This window comes from Echinops telfairi, unplaced genomic scaffold (genome assembly GCF_000313985.2).
Source record: "Echinops telfairi isolate 266 unplaced genomic scaffold, ASM31398v2 ScPeMD7_22;HRSCAF=79, whole genome shotgun sequence".
In the NCBI taxonomy this organism is placed as follows: Eukaryota; Metazoa; Chordata; class Mammalia; order Afrosoricida; family Tenrecidae; genus Echinops; species Echinops telfairi.
In genome coordinates this window covers 6,753,714-6,772,621 of record NW_022103919.1, presented here as the reverse complement: position 1 = coordinate 6,772,621, position 18,908 = coordinate 6,753,714, and the positions used below count along the sequence as shown (strand labels likewise).

At 45.4% G+C, this 18,908-nt stretch overlaps 1 protein-coding gene across 7 annotated transcripts in view; it reads left to right on the top strand.

The window, feature by feature from the left end:
* RAPGEF1 (Rap guanine nucleotide exchange factor 1) overlaps positions 1-18,908 on the top strand; it is a 136,090-nt gene that overhangs the window by 58,895 nt on the left and 58,287 nt on the right. For all 7 annotated transcript variants that reach the window (XM_045288551.1, XM_045288550.1, XM_045288553.1 and 4 more), the window contains 2 exons: positions 1,863-2,041; positions 9,707-9,863. In XM_045288551.1, coding sequence (XP_045144486.1) covers positions 1,863-2,041; positions 9,707-9,863 — 336 coding nt within the window. The remainder of the gene's footprint in view (positions 1-1,862; positions 2,042-9,706; positions 9,864-18,908) is intronic.

Genomic DNA, 18,908 nt, shown 5'->3' with positions numbered 1-18,908 from the left:
GCTTGTTGTTCCCTTGTCCCTGGGCTTGTTATCCCGGGGCAGTCTTTTTTTTTAACTAGTTAACCTAAATTGCCTTAGGTTGTAAGAAGACATCAGGGAATTATTTGGTCAGAGAAAATTCTTTGTTTGCTCTCAGTGTTTTTAAATTTGTCACAATTGGTTTGAGATCTAAAATATGGTCTCCTCTGCAGAGTGAATCATGTGCGCTGAAATAAAATGCCTATTGTGCTATTTTGGGGTGGCGTGTTCTACATAAGTCTGTTGGTCTAGTTGGTGTATAGTGTCATCCTAGTGCTCTCTTTCCTTGTTCGTCATCTTATAAGCTATTCTGTCCAATAAGTCACGTATTGAAGTCTCCAGTAAACTATATATTCGCAATGCTTGTCCCACAGCTCCACCAAATGACATTTCTTTGGGCTTATCCTGCTTGGGACTTTTTGAACATTTGGATTTGTAGTCATGCCCTTTGTTAGATTAGGAACATTTTCTTTCCTTAATTCTTTAAATATTCTCCCTGTCCCTTTGTCTCATCTCCTTCATGAATTCTCATGATGCATCTCTTCTTGTAATTCCAATAAACTGCATTTAGCCTACTTCAGCCTTATTCTTGTTGTTCTTCAGCACCTACAGTTTTAGCTATCATATCCTCCAAATCAGAATACAGCAGTAGGTAAATCCTGTTGTTTCCCAGTCTCGTGATGGCCCCTTTCACCTGAAGTATCTTCTTTCGACCTTCATTTTGTTCTTGCATCAGTTCCCTTTTTTCTTTCAGTCCGTGGCTTCCCTTAGTTCTTTGATTATGTTCAGCATTGGGGTGCTCCTCCCTTATTGGCTCATCCTAGATGCACTTGCACTCCGTTTATCTTCTTCCTTTGGGTGGGCCGCTGCTTCTCTGGTATTTAAGTGGCTGTGATATTTTGTTGAGGCATTGGTGTAGATGTCTTGATTTTCCTTTCCCTGCCAGCCAGATGAGACTTGGGTCATTGGCCTTCAGCCAGTAGAGGGAGGTTGGAAAGAGGAACAGAAGAACTCTTGTGTACCCACTGACTGCCAGTTCAAGGGATCCACAGTCGAGAGAAGAGATTTGGAGGCAGCCATGTGAAGGGTGGAGAGGTGTGCTTTATTTCTTCCAGGACAGTCTCCCCTCAGGAGCATAAAGACCCTGCGTGCTGTTAGCAACCACTGTAGGCTAGCGATGAATCAGCACCATCTGCTCCGGGTTCTTTGCCTTTTTACCTGAGAGCATCCCACCCCCGCTAGCCCTGGGTCTGGGTTCTGGGTCATTTGGGAGTGGCATAGCATTTCATTGGGATGGGCATGCATCTTTGAATAGAACAGTGTGGAGTTTAGTGAGGAGCCCTTGGGGAATGGCTTTTGAAATCTATTGCCCCTGACCATTCTTACCCAGCCCCTCTGGTCTTTGAAAGGTAGAAAGGCCTGGCATTTCTTGATTTGATTTCTATCAAATCAAGATATATGCGCACCACCGGACTCTAACTGTTTTGCAAGTGTCTTCCAGCCATCAGCAAATTAGTCCTCACCAGCCTCAATGAGATTAGTGGTGAAACCTGGGTGTGGTTGGTTAGGAAAAAGAAGAGCAGAAATGACTTTCAATACTGTCAGCAAATCAACCTAGAGTCCAGCAAGGGAATTCTTTTTCTTCTTTAAAGGCTAGTCTCTGTATCTTAATTACAAGCCTTTCAAGACAGTTTGGCTTCGTTTCTGCAGTAATGGGCCTTTTTTTTTTTTTTTTAACATTTGCATCACTCTTGAGTTACAGGGAATTTTAATGTAATTTAATTATTCAACATCGCTCCCTTTAATCGCTCTCCTCCCTCCTTCTGCTTAACCTTGCCTTGCAGAACCTGAGCTGGCTGGAAGAGAAAGAGAAGGAAGTGGTCAGTGCCTTGCGCTACTTTAAGACCATTGTGGACAAAATGGCCATTGATAAGAAGGTACTAGAGATGCTGCCAGGGTCTGCCAGCAAGGTGCTGGAAGCCATCCTACCCCTGGTTCAGATCGAGCCACGAATTCAGCACAGGTGAGTTGCTCTACAAGCCTTGGCTGGGTCAGAGTAAGGGGTGGCCTAAAGGCATCTTGCTCTTGGCGTCACTTCACACTCAAACATTTCCAGAAACAGGGATGAGTATCAGAAGGAAAAAGGAGTTTCTCCCAAGCACTACCATTTAGTACTATCCCAGGATCAAGTCTGGGTTATTCTTGAGATGTCAGCCATCCTAGGGAGGCACCCACAGCATATGTCTCTGGTCATTCCCTTGCATTACCTCACCGGCAGTAATCACATTGAGGTATACACACTTCTCCAAGCACCCTCCATCCAATAACATCTAACTGTACAGTTTATTGTGATATGAAGGCTTCTCGACATCTAACCTGATATAGAACCTCTGCTGCTTAGATGAGTAGGCCCAAAGAGGTAGAGAAGGGTCCCATTAGTGTGGATTAGCGAAACACTTCACTGTGTTGGGCCAGGATCCCCAGCAAACGCAGCAATTGGATTAATTGGAGGCCAGAGAAACCAGATGGGGTCAGCCCTGGTTCCCAAGAAGCTTCTGTTAGGAAGTATTTGTATTGCTAGAGTGCATTTTTCCCTGAGAGGCTGTAGGAGCAGCCACCCCCAGTCTCTACGGTTAAGTACAAAAAAGAAAAGCAGTAGTCAGTGCAATTGTAAGTGAAAGCCTGGCAAGGGCTGTGTCCTGGAAGCTGTTGGATTCCTGCTGGCTTTGGGTTTTCTTCTACGCTACCTGTTCAGGATAAGCGCATCTCTGTTTCGATTCCTCGAGATGGTTTCATGTCCAGGTAGCCCCAGGAGACCTATGCTTTTATCAACTGCTTTCGGAATTTGGCAAGGCAATGCGGCTCTTTCTTCTTCGGAGATATGAAACAGTGTCTTTATTTCCTAGAAGCTGTCTGCCCTGGTGCTTCCACCTTGGAGTTTCAGCTGGCCTCTGCGGAGCTGGGGCCTGTGACTAGACCCTCATTGAAGCTAGTGGGTGGTGGGAGGGGTCTGATCAGAGTAGCAGGTGGCTCTGCCCTACTTTCTCGGTGGCTGTGCCTGACCTTATCCTAGTAGCTGAGGGCTGCATGTCCGGTCGGATGCTCAGATAGCTTTTTCCACATGTTCTCCTCTGCCTCTTCTCACATGTCAGTGCCCACCAGGGGAGAGTTAAAATCTAGGGGCAAAAACCAACCACACATTCTGAGAAAATGCTACTGTTGTGGAGCCCAGAAGTCCAAGAAAGGAGAGTTACAAGAGAGTTGAAGGTGATTGCCTAGAGCCGTGGTTCTCAACCTTCCTAATTCGGCGACCCTTTAATACAGTTCCTCATGTTGTGACCCCAACCATAACATTATTTTCATTGCTACTTTATAACTATAATTTTGCTACTGTTATGAATCAGGCGACCCCTGTGAAAGGGGCCACAGGTTGAGAACCACTGGCCTAGAGGAAGAGGAGTTGGGACTGGACTTGAAGGGTGGGAATTGTGAGGCAGGGGGTGGGGAGGAGGCAAAGAAAGAAAAAGAACAAAGTTACCAGGCCAGCAGGGCCTGGTGTGCTCAGAGGAAAAGACCTTTGAGCAGCCAGAGAATCACAGATAGGCCAGGAGAGTAGAGATTGAGGAGGGGTCACCTGGCCATTCTCAGGTGCTAAATTGTTGCAGGAGAGTACAAGCATGAGGTCCCTGAGCTAAAGCCTTTGTTAACAGTGTTACAATGTGCTGCTCTTAGAATTGTTGCTTCCTGCTAGAGAAGTTAGATTGTAGCTGTGCAAGCAAACCTCAAATTCCCTGCTATTGAATGGGTTCTGACCCCACAGGACAGAGGGTAGAACTGGCCCTGTGGGTTTCTGAGACTCCCACAGAGCAGCTGGTAGGTTCAAACTGCTGTGTCGTTAGCAACTCAATGCTTAGCCCCACCAGGACGCCTATAAAACTTCCCTAGAGACCAAAAACCAAACAAATAAAACAACAAACCAAATTTGTATGCAGTGTTTTCATGTCTCCAAGGAGCCCTGGTGATGTAGTGGTTACATATTGGGTTGCTAACCTCATGGTCAGCAGTTCAAAACCACCAGCCGCTCCACAGGAGAAAATGACTGTGTTCCTGTGATGAGTCACCGTTTCAGAAACCCCCAGGGGTAGTTCTGCTGTGCCATATACGGTCCCTGGGAGTTGGGATCAACTGAGTAACAGTGAGTTTTGAGGGGCATTTTGTTATGAATTCCCACTCCTTAAAACAAAACCAGCCATCCAAAAATCCTGATTCTACTCATCGTGCCTCTGTCGGACAGCAGAGAACCACCCCATAGGGTTTCTAAGACTGCATATCCTCATAGACACCGACTGCCACATCTTTCTACTGAAGAGCTAGCTTTTCTGTTAGCAGCCAAGCATTTAAGCCTTGCACCATCAAAACTCCCTGGTTTTATTACAATCGACCAGACGTATTCTATGTCTACAACCATTTCCTAGAGAGGGAGAGAAGATGCCTGGATGTGGCTATAAGGAACATCGGGGTGGAGGGGTTGGTGGGTGGGGGGAGGGGGGTTGGTCTGCTGGTAGTCAAGGAGCCCAGGTGACAGCGAATTACAAGTCGGGTTGCTAACCCTTGGTCAGCAGTTCACCCTGCCAGCCATTCCTTGGGAGGAAGAGGAGGCTCTCTGCTCCTGTGCAGATTCGCAGCCTTGGAAACCCACGGGGTCAGTTCTACTCTGCGTTGTGGGGTCACTCACTCTGAATCAGAACTGACACAGTAGCAGTCAGTGTGGGTTTGTTTGGTTTTGCTTTTAGTCTATCAGTCATTTGGCTGATACTGTATAAAGGAGTTTTCCTTTTACTGCCAAAGCCAATGGAGTTTTGGCTATTCCCGCCTCCCTATGAAGAACGTATTGCTTGTTTGTTTGTTTGTTTGTTATCGATCCCTAAGACTGGAAATGCATCCTCGGACATTTCTTTTAGACCTTTTTCTAGCATCTCATACCTCTCCGAGTGGTGTTTGTTAGCCAGGAAGGTGTTTTCCCTCCTTCAGCACAGAGCCTCACCAGTGGGTTGGGCCCTGTGTCCTAAGACTGGCGTGAACTACCCTTGACGAGTGAGGCAGCCGGTTATTCTTAGAAAACCGTAAGTGGAAGTTTCCCCTCTGTGCATTGGCACACCCCGAGAGCAGGGTCAAGGCGACTTTCAACTCGGGCTTCTCTGCTGTATTCCAGAAATATACCAGCTGTGAGTCCACTAGCAGCCTTTCCTTAAGAGGAGCGTCCTAGCTGCTGGATGTAGAGAAATAGCCTGCTCCCAAGCTAATCGTATATAAACCAAAAGAAAGAAACTCACTGCCATCAAACGGACTCCAATTCCTGAAGACCCTGCACAACAGAATAGTACTGCCTCTTTACATCTTTACAGGAGTAACCAGTCTCGTTTCCTCCAGCAGTAGGTGGAGTCCAACTGCTGACCCTGTGGTTAGCAGCCCATTGTGTTACCTACTACGCCACCAAAGTTCCTGATCATATAGAGGATAGGCCTAATTGCCAGATCCCTAGGTGCTTTCATGGAAACATTGCCACCCCTCACCAAAATAAACCAGCTCCCATTAAGTCGATGTTGACGCCTAGTGAGTAGAATCGCCCTATAGAGTCTCCAAGACTATAAATCTTTGTGTAAAGCAGACAGCCTCATCTTTCTCCTTTGGAGCTACAGCTGAGTCCAAACACTGACCTTCTGCTTGGCAGCTAAGTGCTTTACCCATGGTGCCACCAGGGTTCCTTTTACCATCCAGGTGGAAATTAAGTATCATGTAAAAGAAAATTTCCAGAGGCGGTGGCAGGCTGGCTACTGTGTGTGAAGAAAGGGAGAGTGGGCCGCTGGGATTTCGCACCTAGGCTCTCACCATGATGAGCAGCACCCTAGCCAAGATCTCAGCACCCTAGCCAAGATCTCGGAGATCGAAGCAGAGATGGCTCCAACTCAATGGAACAAGGCCACAGCACACAACCTGGGGCTGCTCAAGGCACGTTTGGCTAAGCTTCGCAGAGAACTCATTACTCCAAAAGGTGGGGACCAGGAGAAGGTTTTGATGTGGCCAAGACAGGTGATGCGCGAATTGGGTTTGTTGGTTTTCCATCTGTGGGGAAGTCAACACTGCTCAGTAATCTGGCAGGGGTGGACTCAGAGGTGGCAGCCTACGAGTTCACTACTCTGACCACTGTGCCTGGTGTCATCAGACAGAAAGGTGCCAAGATACAGCTTCTGGATCTCCCTGGAATCATTGAAGGTGCCAAGGATGGCAAAGGTAGAAGTCGCCAAGTCATTGCAGTGGCCCGAACCTGTAACTTGATCCTGATTGCTCTGGATGTCCTGAAGCCCTTGGGGCCTAAGAAGATCATTGAAAATGAGCTGGAAGGCTTTGGGATTCGTTTGAACAGCAAGTCCCCGAACGAACATTGGCTTTAAGCAGAAGGACAAGGGAGGCATTAACCTTACAGCCACTTGCCCTCAGAGTGAGCTGGATGCAGAAACCGTGAAGAGCATTCTGGCTGAATACAAAATTCATAATGCTGATGTGACTCTGCGGAGCGATGCCACAGCCGATGCCCTTATTGCCGTGGTGGAAGGAAACGGAGCCTATATCCCCTGTATCTATGTGTTAAATAAGATCGATCAGATCTCCATTGAGGAATCTCCAATAAGGTACCTCATTGTGTGCCCATCTCTGCTCACCACCGCTGGAATTTTGATGACCTTTTGGAAAAGATCTGGGACTACCTGAAACTAGTGAGGATTTACACCAAACCCAAAGGCCAGTTACCGGATTATACTTCCCCGGTCGTGCTGCCCGACTCCAGGACAACGGAGGATTTCTGCATGAAGATTCACAAAAACCTTATCAAAGAATTTAAATACGCTTTGGTGTGGGGTCTCTGTGAAACATAACCCTCAGAAAGTGGGGAAAGATCATACACTGGAGGATGAAGATGTCATTCAGATTGTGAAGAAGTGGCACGCTCCCGCAGCCCCACTGCGGGGCCAGCGTAGCAGCACCATTGCCCACGACCCAGCACCCGGCACCAAACCCCTTGGCTTTGGCAGCCATTGGATCAGGATTCTGGGGAGGGAAATGGAAGCTCACGCACTGGAACCACGCATCTTGGTGTCAGCTTGAACGTTGACCTGCATAAAGGACCTGTTCTGCCTGCACAAAAGAAAATTTCCGAGCTTCTCTCTGCTTTTCCATCAGATCATTGCCCATCTTTTACAGTGGGTTGCTTTGGTGGCACCCCCTGTGCTGACCATGTTAGTGGAAGGCAGCAGTCTTTGTTTACAGAGGTGAGACCAGCCTTTCAGAGGGAACTGCAAGCCCTCGCAAGTAGGGCTTTGCCAGTCTGTGAGACCCGCCCAGCATCAGCATTAGCCACCACCTTCAGTGTGCTTGTCTTCATTCTCCTTGCATAGGGGAAAAGAGAGGTCTGACACCAGCTACTGTTACTGGGATTATCCCTGGAGGCACCTGGGGTGGGGGGGGGGGGTGGGGGGGGAATTACCTTTTTTATTGTTGGTTTTTTTTTAATCATTTTATTAGGGGCTCTTATAACAATCCACATATCAACTGTATCAAGCACATTTGTACATTTGTTGTCATCATTTTCAAAACATTTTCTTTCTACTTGATCCCTTGGTATCAGCTCCTCTTTTTTCCCTCCTCCCCCCTGGTTTTCTTGGGGCACCTTTTGTACATTTCTCATGTTCCTTCTAATGGGACTTGAAGTTTGCTCTTAACGCTTCCTGCCTCCTTGTCTCCTGTTGGAACATACACAGAGTAAAATGACTGGCTAATTGGGAATTTTGGATCTCTGGAAAATTGTTTTTCTTCTTTACCTGGTTTGAAGAGCTCCTTGCTGGAGTGCTGTTTGGTTAGGCCTTTTGCTTGGATGGTTTTACTTTTCTAAAAAAAAACAACCCAGTGCTATTGAGTCAACTCCAATCCATAGGCACCCTATCGGACCAAGTAAAACTGCCCCTGTGGGTTTCTGAGACTGTCAATCATTTCAGAAGTAGACGACCTCCTCCTTCTCCCACAGCTTTGACTTTTAGAACTGTTTTAGTCATTTCTTATTTAGTCATATCATGTCTATTCTGTCTTGCCTCAAAATTGTGCTTTTGAAAGTTCCTAGGTCCCTGGCTCATTCTGTGTGATTTTTCTTTTTGAGGTACTTTGGGAGTGGAGTGGAGGAGGGGTTAGCATACAGATAATTGGGGGGGTTTTCTTCCTCAGTTGTGATGAATGTTTGAAATATAGAAATCATCCTTTCAAAAATTCTAAGAGAAACTATTTTAGTTACTTAAAAATATATAAAAATGTAAGAATTCTTCTCTTTAGCCACTATTTATTATCCTTGCAGTACAGCTGGTGCCTTAATCATTTTGTGATTCATGAGACATGATCACCCCCAACATTTTCAGCTCTTGGGTTTTTTGGGAAGCTTCTGTCCCAGTTATAATATGTACTCCTGCATGAATCTGAAAAACACAAAAACAAACTTCACCCCACTACTTCTACTACCAGAGCCCACTGGAGCATATACTCCCCACATAATTGTATCACAATCAATATTACCTCAAAAACAAAAGTTCCCCTTGGATTCAGCATGCCTTCTATTACTAAAAATACATGGTATCAATAACAACAACAACAAAATCCAAAGTAGAAAATAACTCAGTCATGAAGGATTAGTCTTGTTCCTTTGTTTATGTACCAATACCTAATCCCAGCCTCTCACTGTACCCACCCACCCATCCCCTACCAGAACACAACTCAACTAACATTTGTTATTCTTGAACTAATCTTTATCAGTGTGTTCCTCTGACATCCAGGCCGTGGTTATAATGCAAAGCAAGGATGGGGATTTTTTTTTCCTGCCAAGGGCCATTTGGATATTTATAGCATCATTCGCAGGCCATACAAAACTATCATCTTAAAAACTAGCCTGCTGTATTTGGTCAAAACCTTTAATTAGCTCACCCTTAATGTGATGGCTGGGACTGCTTCTCTTTGGTGTATGACATGTGATGTTACTGGTAGTGATACTTGTGCAGGCCTTCAGCCCAAGAGCTGGCTGTTGCCCAGCCCTGCTGTAGAGGAGGAAGGAGCCGAGTCCACACTAGGAGGAATTCTAGTGAACTACAGATCTGGGGAAACCACGGTTACTCCTTTAAAGGAACCTGCCTGCTAAAGTTTCACAATCCTTTTGGCCTCTTATGACATCTCTAAATCAAGTTTAATCGAATTCAAAATAAGACATGCACAACACTTTGACCTTGTCCAGTGCCAGGAGGAGAGATGAGTCACTCCCTCAGGGCAGTTACTAGAACTTGTGGCGATGTGTGACGTTTGAGAGAGCAAACATCCCCGGTGATGGAATTCATGTACATGTAGTCTAGCAGAAGCCAACTTGTAAAGCTCCACGAAATGTTCTGGGATAGATTCAAGATGATAGGCTCATAGGAGAAAATGATTGTCTACTACTAAAAGAGATATGGATTTTTTAAGAGCGAATTTTAAGAAACTCTCCATAATAACTAAGAAATTGATTCTGTGATGACAGGATATCTGACAATAATGGTCATGCTTTAGCTGTTGTTTTGGTCTTTTTTAAACACTCGTGTTAAAAAACGTGTTTTTCCCCCTATAGCTCAGCCCTCTCCTCCTGCTATAGCCGGGTGTACCAAAGTCTCGCCAACCTCATCCGGTGGTCTGACCAAGTGATGCTAGAAGGTGTGAACTCAGAAGATAAGGAGATGGTGACAACCGTGAAGGGGGTCATCAAAGCCGTCCTGGATGGAGTGAAGGTACTGTGCGCGGGTTCCTAGTGGTCTTAATTAGGGACTTAGCCCAGGGTCTTTGCGCCTGCCTGAGCAATCTGTTCCTGGACTTATAACGAGTATCTCCCAGCATTCTTTAGAGTGGTATACTGCTCGGTGTGAAGCTCCTTCATTCTCTCTGGACTGGTATGGATGGCTCTTATAGCAATACAAGCTTTTGGAGTCTGTGTCCCTATTGTTGGAGAAGACCCCAGAAGCCATCAGCCTTTATTGAGCATCCTATTACATTTTCCATGAGTCTTTACATCACAGCACTATCTGTACTTGCCAGCTAGACTGAATTTCATGGAAATGGTTTCACACTAATGTTTAGCAACACACCCGGCATGTCAGCAGCTACCTTTTCTTATTCTAAGAACTTCAGGAATGCTTGGTTTCAAGAAAAAAGCAGTATTGCAATAAGTAAGAAATGAAACCGCCTGTATTTGCTTGATTTGAGAGCCAGGGTGTGGTCAGTGTGTATACTACCCGGGGCATTCAGAAACAGCATAATGAAAAATAATGAATCCTAGTTAAAGAAGGGAAGTGAAGGCCCTAGAGAATCAGGAACTGAGGTCCAAGGGACAAGAGGTACCTCTGAATGAGAGGTGGATTAAGGCCGAGGCAGAAGGTTGGGCATGAAATGGGTGAGGACCTGTGGTTTAAGCCTAGGGCTATGAGCCGTGGGTGGCTGGAGACCCTGATGTTGTGGGACAATAGATAATGAAGAGGAAAGAGGCTTTGGAGGTCCCTTGGGGTTTGAATACCATGTGTATCCTATAGGAGTCTGTGGCCTTGAGCAATTTACTAAACTGCTGTGTACCATAGTTAATTCCTCTGTGAAAAACTGCCTACGTGGTCAGGTCGTAGATTCGATTAGCTAATACACATACAGCTCTTGGAATAGTGGCTGGCACTCAGACCTTAATTTCTCCATTATCAGTTATATGGTACTCACTTCATGCTTTGTCAGTTGATCTCTTTGTTTGACAAAACTATACGCCCCTTCCTTTAACCCAGAATTAAAGCTAATATGCTTACCTCAAGTTAAAAAAAAAAAAGGAAAGAAATCCTTGACTGCTTATCCATGTGCTCAAATTCCTGGATGCTGTGTCCTTAGATTGGCAGTTCCTGGTAGCTTTGGTCTCTGAGTCGGACTCATGACTGCAGCCACAGCTTGGTAGCTCAGGAGAGTCAGCTAGAGACGGGGACAACAGTGTAAATAGTTCCAGAATGTGTTGGCTTGAAGAATCTAGGTGTCCTCTCTCCATCCCCACCCCCTACCGAACCCCATTTAAGTAGAGCCTGGATGAGGCTGCCAGGGTCTTTACTGAGTTCAGTTAGAGGGATGCCTCGCTAAATGACATCAACATTTCCTTTTTAACAGTTTTGAAATAATAAATTAGATGGAGAGTTTACATTTTTAATATCAATTTTGTTTTTCAACAGTTTATACCACATATCAAACACACATACACGCCCCAATAGTTTATCCTACCCTTCATCCTTTGATTTCTCCGTCTTATGGATTGTTGTCTTCCACTGCACCCAGGGGAATACGTGTCAACTCTGTAGTCCCTCCAGTCCCCTTTCCCTTCCCTTGGGAACCACCAAAGTCTGTTCCCTTTGCTAGGAAAGCCTCCGTCTTGGCTTGATTTTGTTTTGGTTTGTTTCCATGGTCTCATGCAAGACTTAACAGGGGTCCTGTACAATATTTGTCCTTTTGTGATGGACTAATTTCACTCAGCATATTGTTCTCCAGGTCGCTCCTGCCGTGAGGTACTTCATGGTTTCGTCATTGTTTTTCAGTGATACACCGTAGTATATTGTGTGTACACACCAGTATACTGTGTGTCCGTTCTTCTACCAATAGGCCTTCGGGTTGTTTCCATCTTGTTGCTGTTGTGCCATGAGGAACATGGGTGTGCATATGTCTGCTTCCTGCTTTAAGGTATGCACCCAGCAGAAAGATTCCCTGATCATATGGGATTTCCCAGTTGTCCCAGGTAGTGCCAGATCTGCTTTCCACAATATTTGTACATATTTACAGCCCTCTGGTAGCTGCCATTATCTTTTTGGACTGGTGAGACTGTAATAAGCCCTCATGTCACGGTACAGACTGGAGAGTACAGCTCTTCCGAGGCCAGCCGACGTGCCCAGAGTTCCATTTCATGCACAGAGTCCACGGAGCTCTAGCTCATCTCCTCGTGCTGTTCCTGCCCGAACTTCTGGGAAGGCTGTTATTAGACCATGTTATTCTTCAGGTAACAGTTGTGAAGGTTTCCCTCCACAAAATCAATTATGATGAGATTTTTACAACACATGGACCACCCAAAACAGAAGAGGTTGTGTTTCCATCCATTAAACTATGTGACATCCCGAAGCAGATTTCCTTTATGGAATCATTAGAATAAAGCATTATTGTAGCCATTGAAAGGCATGTCTAAATTACTAATTTCTTCGATTGCCAAAGTGTCCGGGCTAAAGGGAAAAGTATAAAGAGAGAAACCTATAGATGATGAACCTATCCATGTCTGAAAGTAAATGACTTGTCCACTGAGTGAATATTTTCTAGATGTGGAGCTTTGTAGGGTCAGTCTTGCTTCAGTTATTCAAGGAGCCTTTATTAAGAGTTATGTATGTGCCGGCAGCTTGAGAGAATTGGGACTGTGGTGCTGAACAGTAATAGCACGTGTCCCTAAGCTTATGGAGCCTAGTCTAAAGGGGGGAAAGACCACAAACAAAATGTACAATTCAGTCATGGTAACTAGGACGGGGGCTACAAAGGAAAATGGTGCCTGATGTTACTAGGATGTACTGGCACTTTCCTTTTTTCAGGGTGGTCAGGGAAGCCTTCCCTCAGGAAGAGACAGTTCTGCCAAAGCTTGAAGTTCAGATGGACAGAACTCAGTTGTTAGCACCTTACGGTAGTGAGAGTGAGGGAGAGACACTGTGATGTGGTCCTTTGTTGTTAACATTTGTCCAGGATTTTTCTGCTGTTTTATTTAATCCTTCGAGTAGCCCACTGATCCCCTTTTACAGAGATGGAAACTAAGGCAGTCAAGCAATGAGTGGCAAGATGGGGGGGGGGGTCACACCCAGTCCCAGGACACATACCTTACCCTTTGCTGCCTCCCACAGGGAGAAAGGTGCACCGTTATGTCCACCCCCAACCCAGTTGACTTCTAGCCTCTCTCACTTAGGACACCTTATAAGCTCATGTCCTGATAGTGTGAGAGAGCCTTCCTGGCTGAGAGGGACCAGGTCTGTGGAAAGAAAATACATCTATGAGCATTGTGTGTGTGTGTGTGTGTAAAAGAGAGAGATGTTGGCATTTTCCTTTAAACTGACTCACCGTCTTTCAAGTGACTAATTGTTAAATGGAATCTCAAATTCCATTTGAGGGGGGCGGGGCGGGGGGGGGGTTGCAAAAATATTTTAAACAAGATTTTTTTTTCCCCTCTGAATGAATTGTAGGATTTATCACTTAACTCCCTCCACCACTTCCCCCCACCCCACCCGCCTCCATAAATGCCACTTGTTAACTTTGTATCCTTGGGCAAGTTACCTCTTTGAATCTCAAATGGCCTTAAAACTATTTGCCCTGAAGTTTCGAGGAAAGATTAAGTAAGATAATATAGGTAGACTACCTGACACAGAGTAGGTGTCTGGGGATCAAGGCCAACTAACAACAGCAAATACTATTCGCTGTCAGAGTTAGCTTCTAAAACAGCTCACATGGGCCATTCCTTCACAAGGAGGGGGGCTCTTTGTCAGGGAATCCTATAAAGCTATGGTCAAAATACAGACTTCTGTTACCTGCTCTGGCCCACACCCAGCGTGGGATCTGGCCCAACAAAGTCAAAGTATCCCCGTTTACCCTTTTGAAACCAATACCCCAACTCTTCCCAACTCGCCCAGTTTCATTTCAATTTTTCTGCTTAGCCCAGACATACCAACTCTGTCCCCGTCTCCTTGGCTCTGCTTTGCCATCTTCACAAAGCCTCCTGGGTTGTCAAATCTTCCTTGCAAATCTCCAGTCTCAGAACTAAAGACCCTCCTCCCAACTCCACACACAGGTTTTGTTTGTTTGTTTGTTTGTTTGAATGGGAAAAAGTCTTCTGGTGCTGATACATTTGGGGAATTACTTTATGCCAGCAGTCCTGTGACTGGTCATCACCACCCGCAATTGGGCTTGTGTAGCAGGTGTGTTTTAAAGGGAATGTTTTCCTGGCAGGAGCAGTTAGTATTATGGTTTCAAAGTCATTGATAGTGCTCTCGCTTTGGGATATGACAGGATGTTTCCGGTTCATCGTGGGTTTTAGGGAGTTAGAGTTGACATGTCTACAGTTAACACATTGAAGGTGCAGAATTCAGTGCTTGCTGGTATGCTCCTTAAACTGTGCAGCCATCACCACACTCAGTTTTGGAACCTTTACCCACCCTGTAAATAAATACCATACCCTTTAGCTCCCACTCCTCCCCTATTCCTTGGCAACCATTCATCTGCTTCCTGTCTTTGTGGATGTCTCTGTTTTCGACAATTCATGTGAGTGGAATCACACAATATATGGTCTTTTGTCGCAGGCATTGACATAGCAGAGTCTTTTTAAGGTCATGCATGTTGTAGTGCCGCAGCACTTCATTTCCTTTGACTGCCAAGTACAAAGTCATTCATTAGTGGATGGACAATTGAGTTGTTTCTGCTTTCTAGATGCTATGAATAGGAGTCCTCTGGATATGTGTGGACATATTTCTCTTGGGTGGATACCCAGGATTGAAATTGCTCAGCCCTATAGTAATGCTGTTTAATCTTACAAGGGGCTGCCCGGCTGCTTTCCTAAGACCTACGCCATTTCACATTCCCACCAGCAGTGCCTAAGGGTAAGAGTTACTCTACATCCTCCCCACAGTTGTTGTTAGCTGCTCTTTTTTATTCTAGCCTCCACGTAGTGTAGAATAGCATCTTAGTGTGGCTCTGATTTACCGTTTTCTCCCAGACCTCCATAAAGCACCCCAGTGGTGAAATGGTTAAGCAGTTGGAACCCATCAGTCACTCCATAGGAGAAAAGACCTGACGATCTGCTTCTAAAGGTCACAGGCTAAGAAACCCTATGGGGCAGCTGTCCTCCAGCTATAAAGCCCCGGTGCATTGGAGTCTACGCACCGGCCAGAGCAGCAACAGCAACAATGGCTGGGTGGCCGTAACAACTAAGGATGAGAGAAGATCCCTAGCTGGCGCAGACTGTTTGCTCTCAGCTGCTAACCTAAAAGTTGTCGTTTGAACCTACCGGGTGATGAGGAGGAAGAAAAGGCCTAGCAATCTTCTTCCTTGATGATGACAGCCAAACAAACCAGTTCTGGTCTCTAACTTAGGAGCCCTGGTGGTACGGTGGTTAGTTTGAAACCACCAGCCTCTCCTCAGGAGAAAGACAGGGCTTTGTACTCCTGGAAAGAGTTACCATTTCAGAAACGCACAGGGGCAGTTCTGCGTGTCCCATAGAGCCGCTATGAGTCGGCATCAACTTGACTGCAGTGAGTGAGTGAGATGCTGTAATACGTATACGGGTCACTGAGTGGAATTGATTCAGTAGCAACTAACACCAACAACAGTGGCTGATGCTGCTGAGCATCTTTGTATGTGTTCGTTGACTATTACTCCTCACATGCTTAGATGTCAAGGACCAGATTGTTGCAGAACCAGGGTTTGGGTATTTGTTGTTGTTGTGTTGTGTTGTGTTTTTTCTGTTTTCAACCCATCCATTTGTATGATTTTTTTTTAATTTAGAAAATATGATCATAGAAATACTAATAGCTGAGATTTACTGTTGCACTTGCCAGTGGGACAAGTTCAGTTATAATGATTTCTCTGGAGAAGAAGGCTTGGAGGAGCCAAAGCAGAGTGAAGCTGGGCTGTGTGATAGAGGGCCCACAGCGAAACCACTTCCCCTTCCGCCTTTGCTGGGTCACAGCTTCCCTCTAAGAGCTGCCTCCATGGCTCTACTCCCACCCCTGCAAGCCCTGTGTGTACCAAGAAGGAGCCTGCTCTGCCCTCAGACTTGGCAAATCACTGAGGGTCAGGTTTTCCTGGGGCAGGCGGGGAGGGAGAGGAAAAGGCCGCCTAATTCTTCCACGCTCCCAAGCATTTCTTCCAGGTACCTGGCCCTCACCTCTGCCTCTTTCTTCCTCTCTTTTCCCATGCCGCAGCAATGGGCCTCAAGCCACATTGGAATTGTGAACTCACAACTGGCTTGATGCTGCCTGTGAGTTTGGCCAGAGGTGGTGGCCACTGCACAGCAGCTGGATGCAGCACCGCAGCCAGCAGGAGGGAGAAGAGGGTACAGGGCTGTAAGGCCTCGCTATCCAGATGCTGCCCGGGAACCCTCCTTGAGGGAGGGGTAACTCCACACCTCTTAGAGCCATGCCCACCTCCTTATTAACACACAAAACAATCCCTTAGTAGGTCTTTCACTGTTGTTGTAAATGGGGAATATCAGATAATGAACGAGACAATAAATGAGGAGTTTGTAACCTGTTTAGAGAAATGTTTATCAGGACCTTTGTTCATCTTCAAATTGGGTTATTTGTCTTTTTATTATTGAATTGTAAGTCATCTTCCAAATGTCATAAGAGGAACCAGTCATTCCTCTAAGGTGCTCAGGTTCCTAATATTGAGAAATGGGATTTAGAGACCACAGTCTGAGTACTAATGCTGCTCATTACTTTTCAGTCAACATGTTTCTTTTTCTGAAGACTAACCCCAGCGTGAATTTATGATATTTCCAATCCATTTTGAGCACCATGAAGGTTTTTAATTAATCTCATCAAACCTGTATCTTAACTACCTCCACCAGTATGATCAGTAAAGAGTCATCTAAGAGTTACTGTGTGCCAGTTGTGTATGGAGCACTGGGACCCCATAGAATGAATTCTTCCCCTTTGGATGGGCAAGTACACTTTTTTTTAGTTTTTACTTTTATTGTGATTTGGGTGAAAAATTTTCAAAACAAATTGATTTCTCAGTGGCTGCTTCCATAGTGTTGGTTAGGGTTCCAAGTGAGATGAAACCCTTGCAACTCCAGTCTTCTGTTCACATACCATGATGTTGTTTGTTTGGTCCAGCTGTGAAAACCTTAGTTTTCTGTATATCGAGGTTAATCTATACTGAAGGCTGTATGTGCTCTTCTATACTCATGTATATAGTTACAACACAGAAGTAAATATGGAGCAATATCCTTTGTCAAATGTATCTATTCAGAGGTGGAAGCTCTATTTTTTATGGGTTATATATATCTCTTTCAATTTAGTTTGTTTTTATGTATTCTGCTTTTTAAAAAAAAAAAAGAACAGAAACACCTATTATACATAATTGAACTTTTTGCTTCTCAAAAAATTGTCAAGTTTTCCAAGCTTTGTGGGAGCTCTTGTTGATTTTCCAGGGAGTTCTAGTAGCAGAGTGGGTTACACATTGGGCTGCTAATCCCCAAGTCAAGGGGTCAAACCCATCAGTTGATCAGAGGAAGAAAGATGAGACTGTTGAGAAATGCCTTGGTCTTTGGCTTCGCATGAGAAAGAATTCATTCTGAAGCCTGGTTGGTGGGCCGGAGGAGATCACCGCACAGTCTGCTGAGAAGCAGCTGGGGGGCGGGGCTCTGGATCCTGCCTTTTCAGGCGTGGTTGACAATATTGGTTGACCCCATTGGCTGAATTAAATTCGCCTGGCCTAGATGGGCCAGTCCAGGTGTACCTAGGTGTACCATATGCAGGGACACCCTAGTCCCTGTTCTAACTACCTAACACGGCTTTCTGCTCCCATAGAGATTCAGTCTTGAAAACCCACAGCAGCGGCTCTAGTCGGCCCTGTAGCATCACTATGAGTCAGAGTGACTCCATGGCACTGAGTTTAGGGTTTTTTGTTTGTTGGATTATTTTGTTTTGTTAGTGCTTTATTAATAATATGGTAGCTTAAAGTAAGTAATTTCTCTTCCCTCTAACAACTTCCTCCCAACCTGTTTTTTGTGAAATTCCATATAAATTTACCAAAAGTATAATAAATTTCTAACAGAAAACACTACACAAACATTTGCTTACATTTATATATATAATTCTCAATGGCATCGGGTGTAGGACTATGTTCTATACACATTAGGTGTGGTGGCAGCAACATCTCTTTTCATTTGAAGCACATGTTCTTTCTGGGCCTTATTGCCCTGCTTAATTATACTGATTAGTTCAAAGGTCAAGAGAGCTTTCGTTTTGCCTTTCAATTATCTGAAAGCTTCTTTGGAGTCCTTTGTCCCCATCCCCACCCCGCCCCTGTGACTCCTGCAAGCTATTACATTAGTGATAGCTTCTTGCACCAACCACTTCATTGACCTTTGGGGGATGCAAAGCTGCCCTGGTTTTCAGTCGCCCTCCCCCATTCCTCTGCGATATAGACGAGGTCAGTGGTCTTGTCATCCGACTTGCTGTGGAGGACAGGTAGAGGTTGCCTCTGGTTTACTTGCTTTCAGCCTGGACAGGATTGCCAGCCAGGCCTGGTGAGTGGCGAGGAACTGGACCCTCCCGGAGCTGATTTCAGCAGTCAGTTGCAACCCCAGTTTGTTTCTCCGAATTGAATGCTTCATGCTTTGTCCCTTCTTGATTGCACATAAGAAGAAGGAATACACTTCCTCTGTTCTGTTGCTGTTTTTTTGTACCAATGAAGATATGTGGGCAGAGAAGGTCCCTTTTTTGTCACCATTTTAAAATAACACATTGGGTCCAACGCCCTATGATTTCTTTACAGGAAACGCCTCCATTGGTCTATATTCAGTGTTCTTGGTGGCCAGACAACCCAAGGTATCTGAAGAATTTGTCTTTGAAAAGTGGCTGGTACAGGCGGTATGTTCCTGTCTCGTTGGGCTCTGGTCCCCAAACACGGAAGACTCACAGGGGTGAGAAAATGACAGAATCAACAGATAAATCAGGATAGGGCCTTAGCAGGCAAGGGTTGTAGAACTGTATTTCAGTTAAGGATGGTCTCCCTGTAGT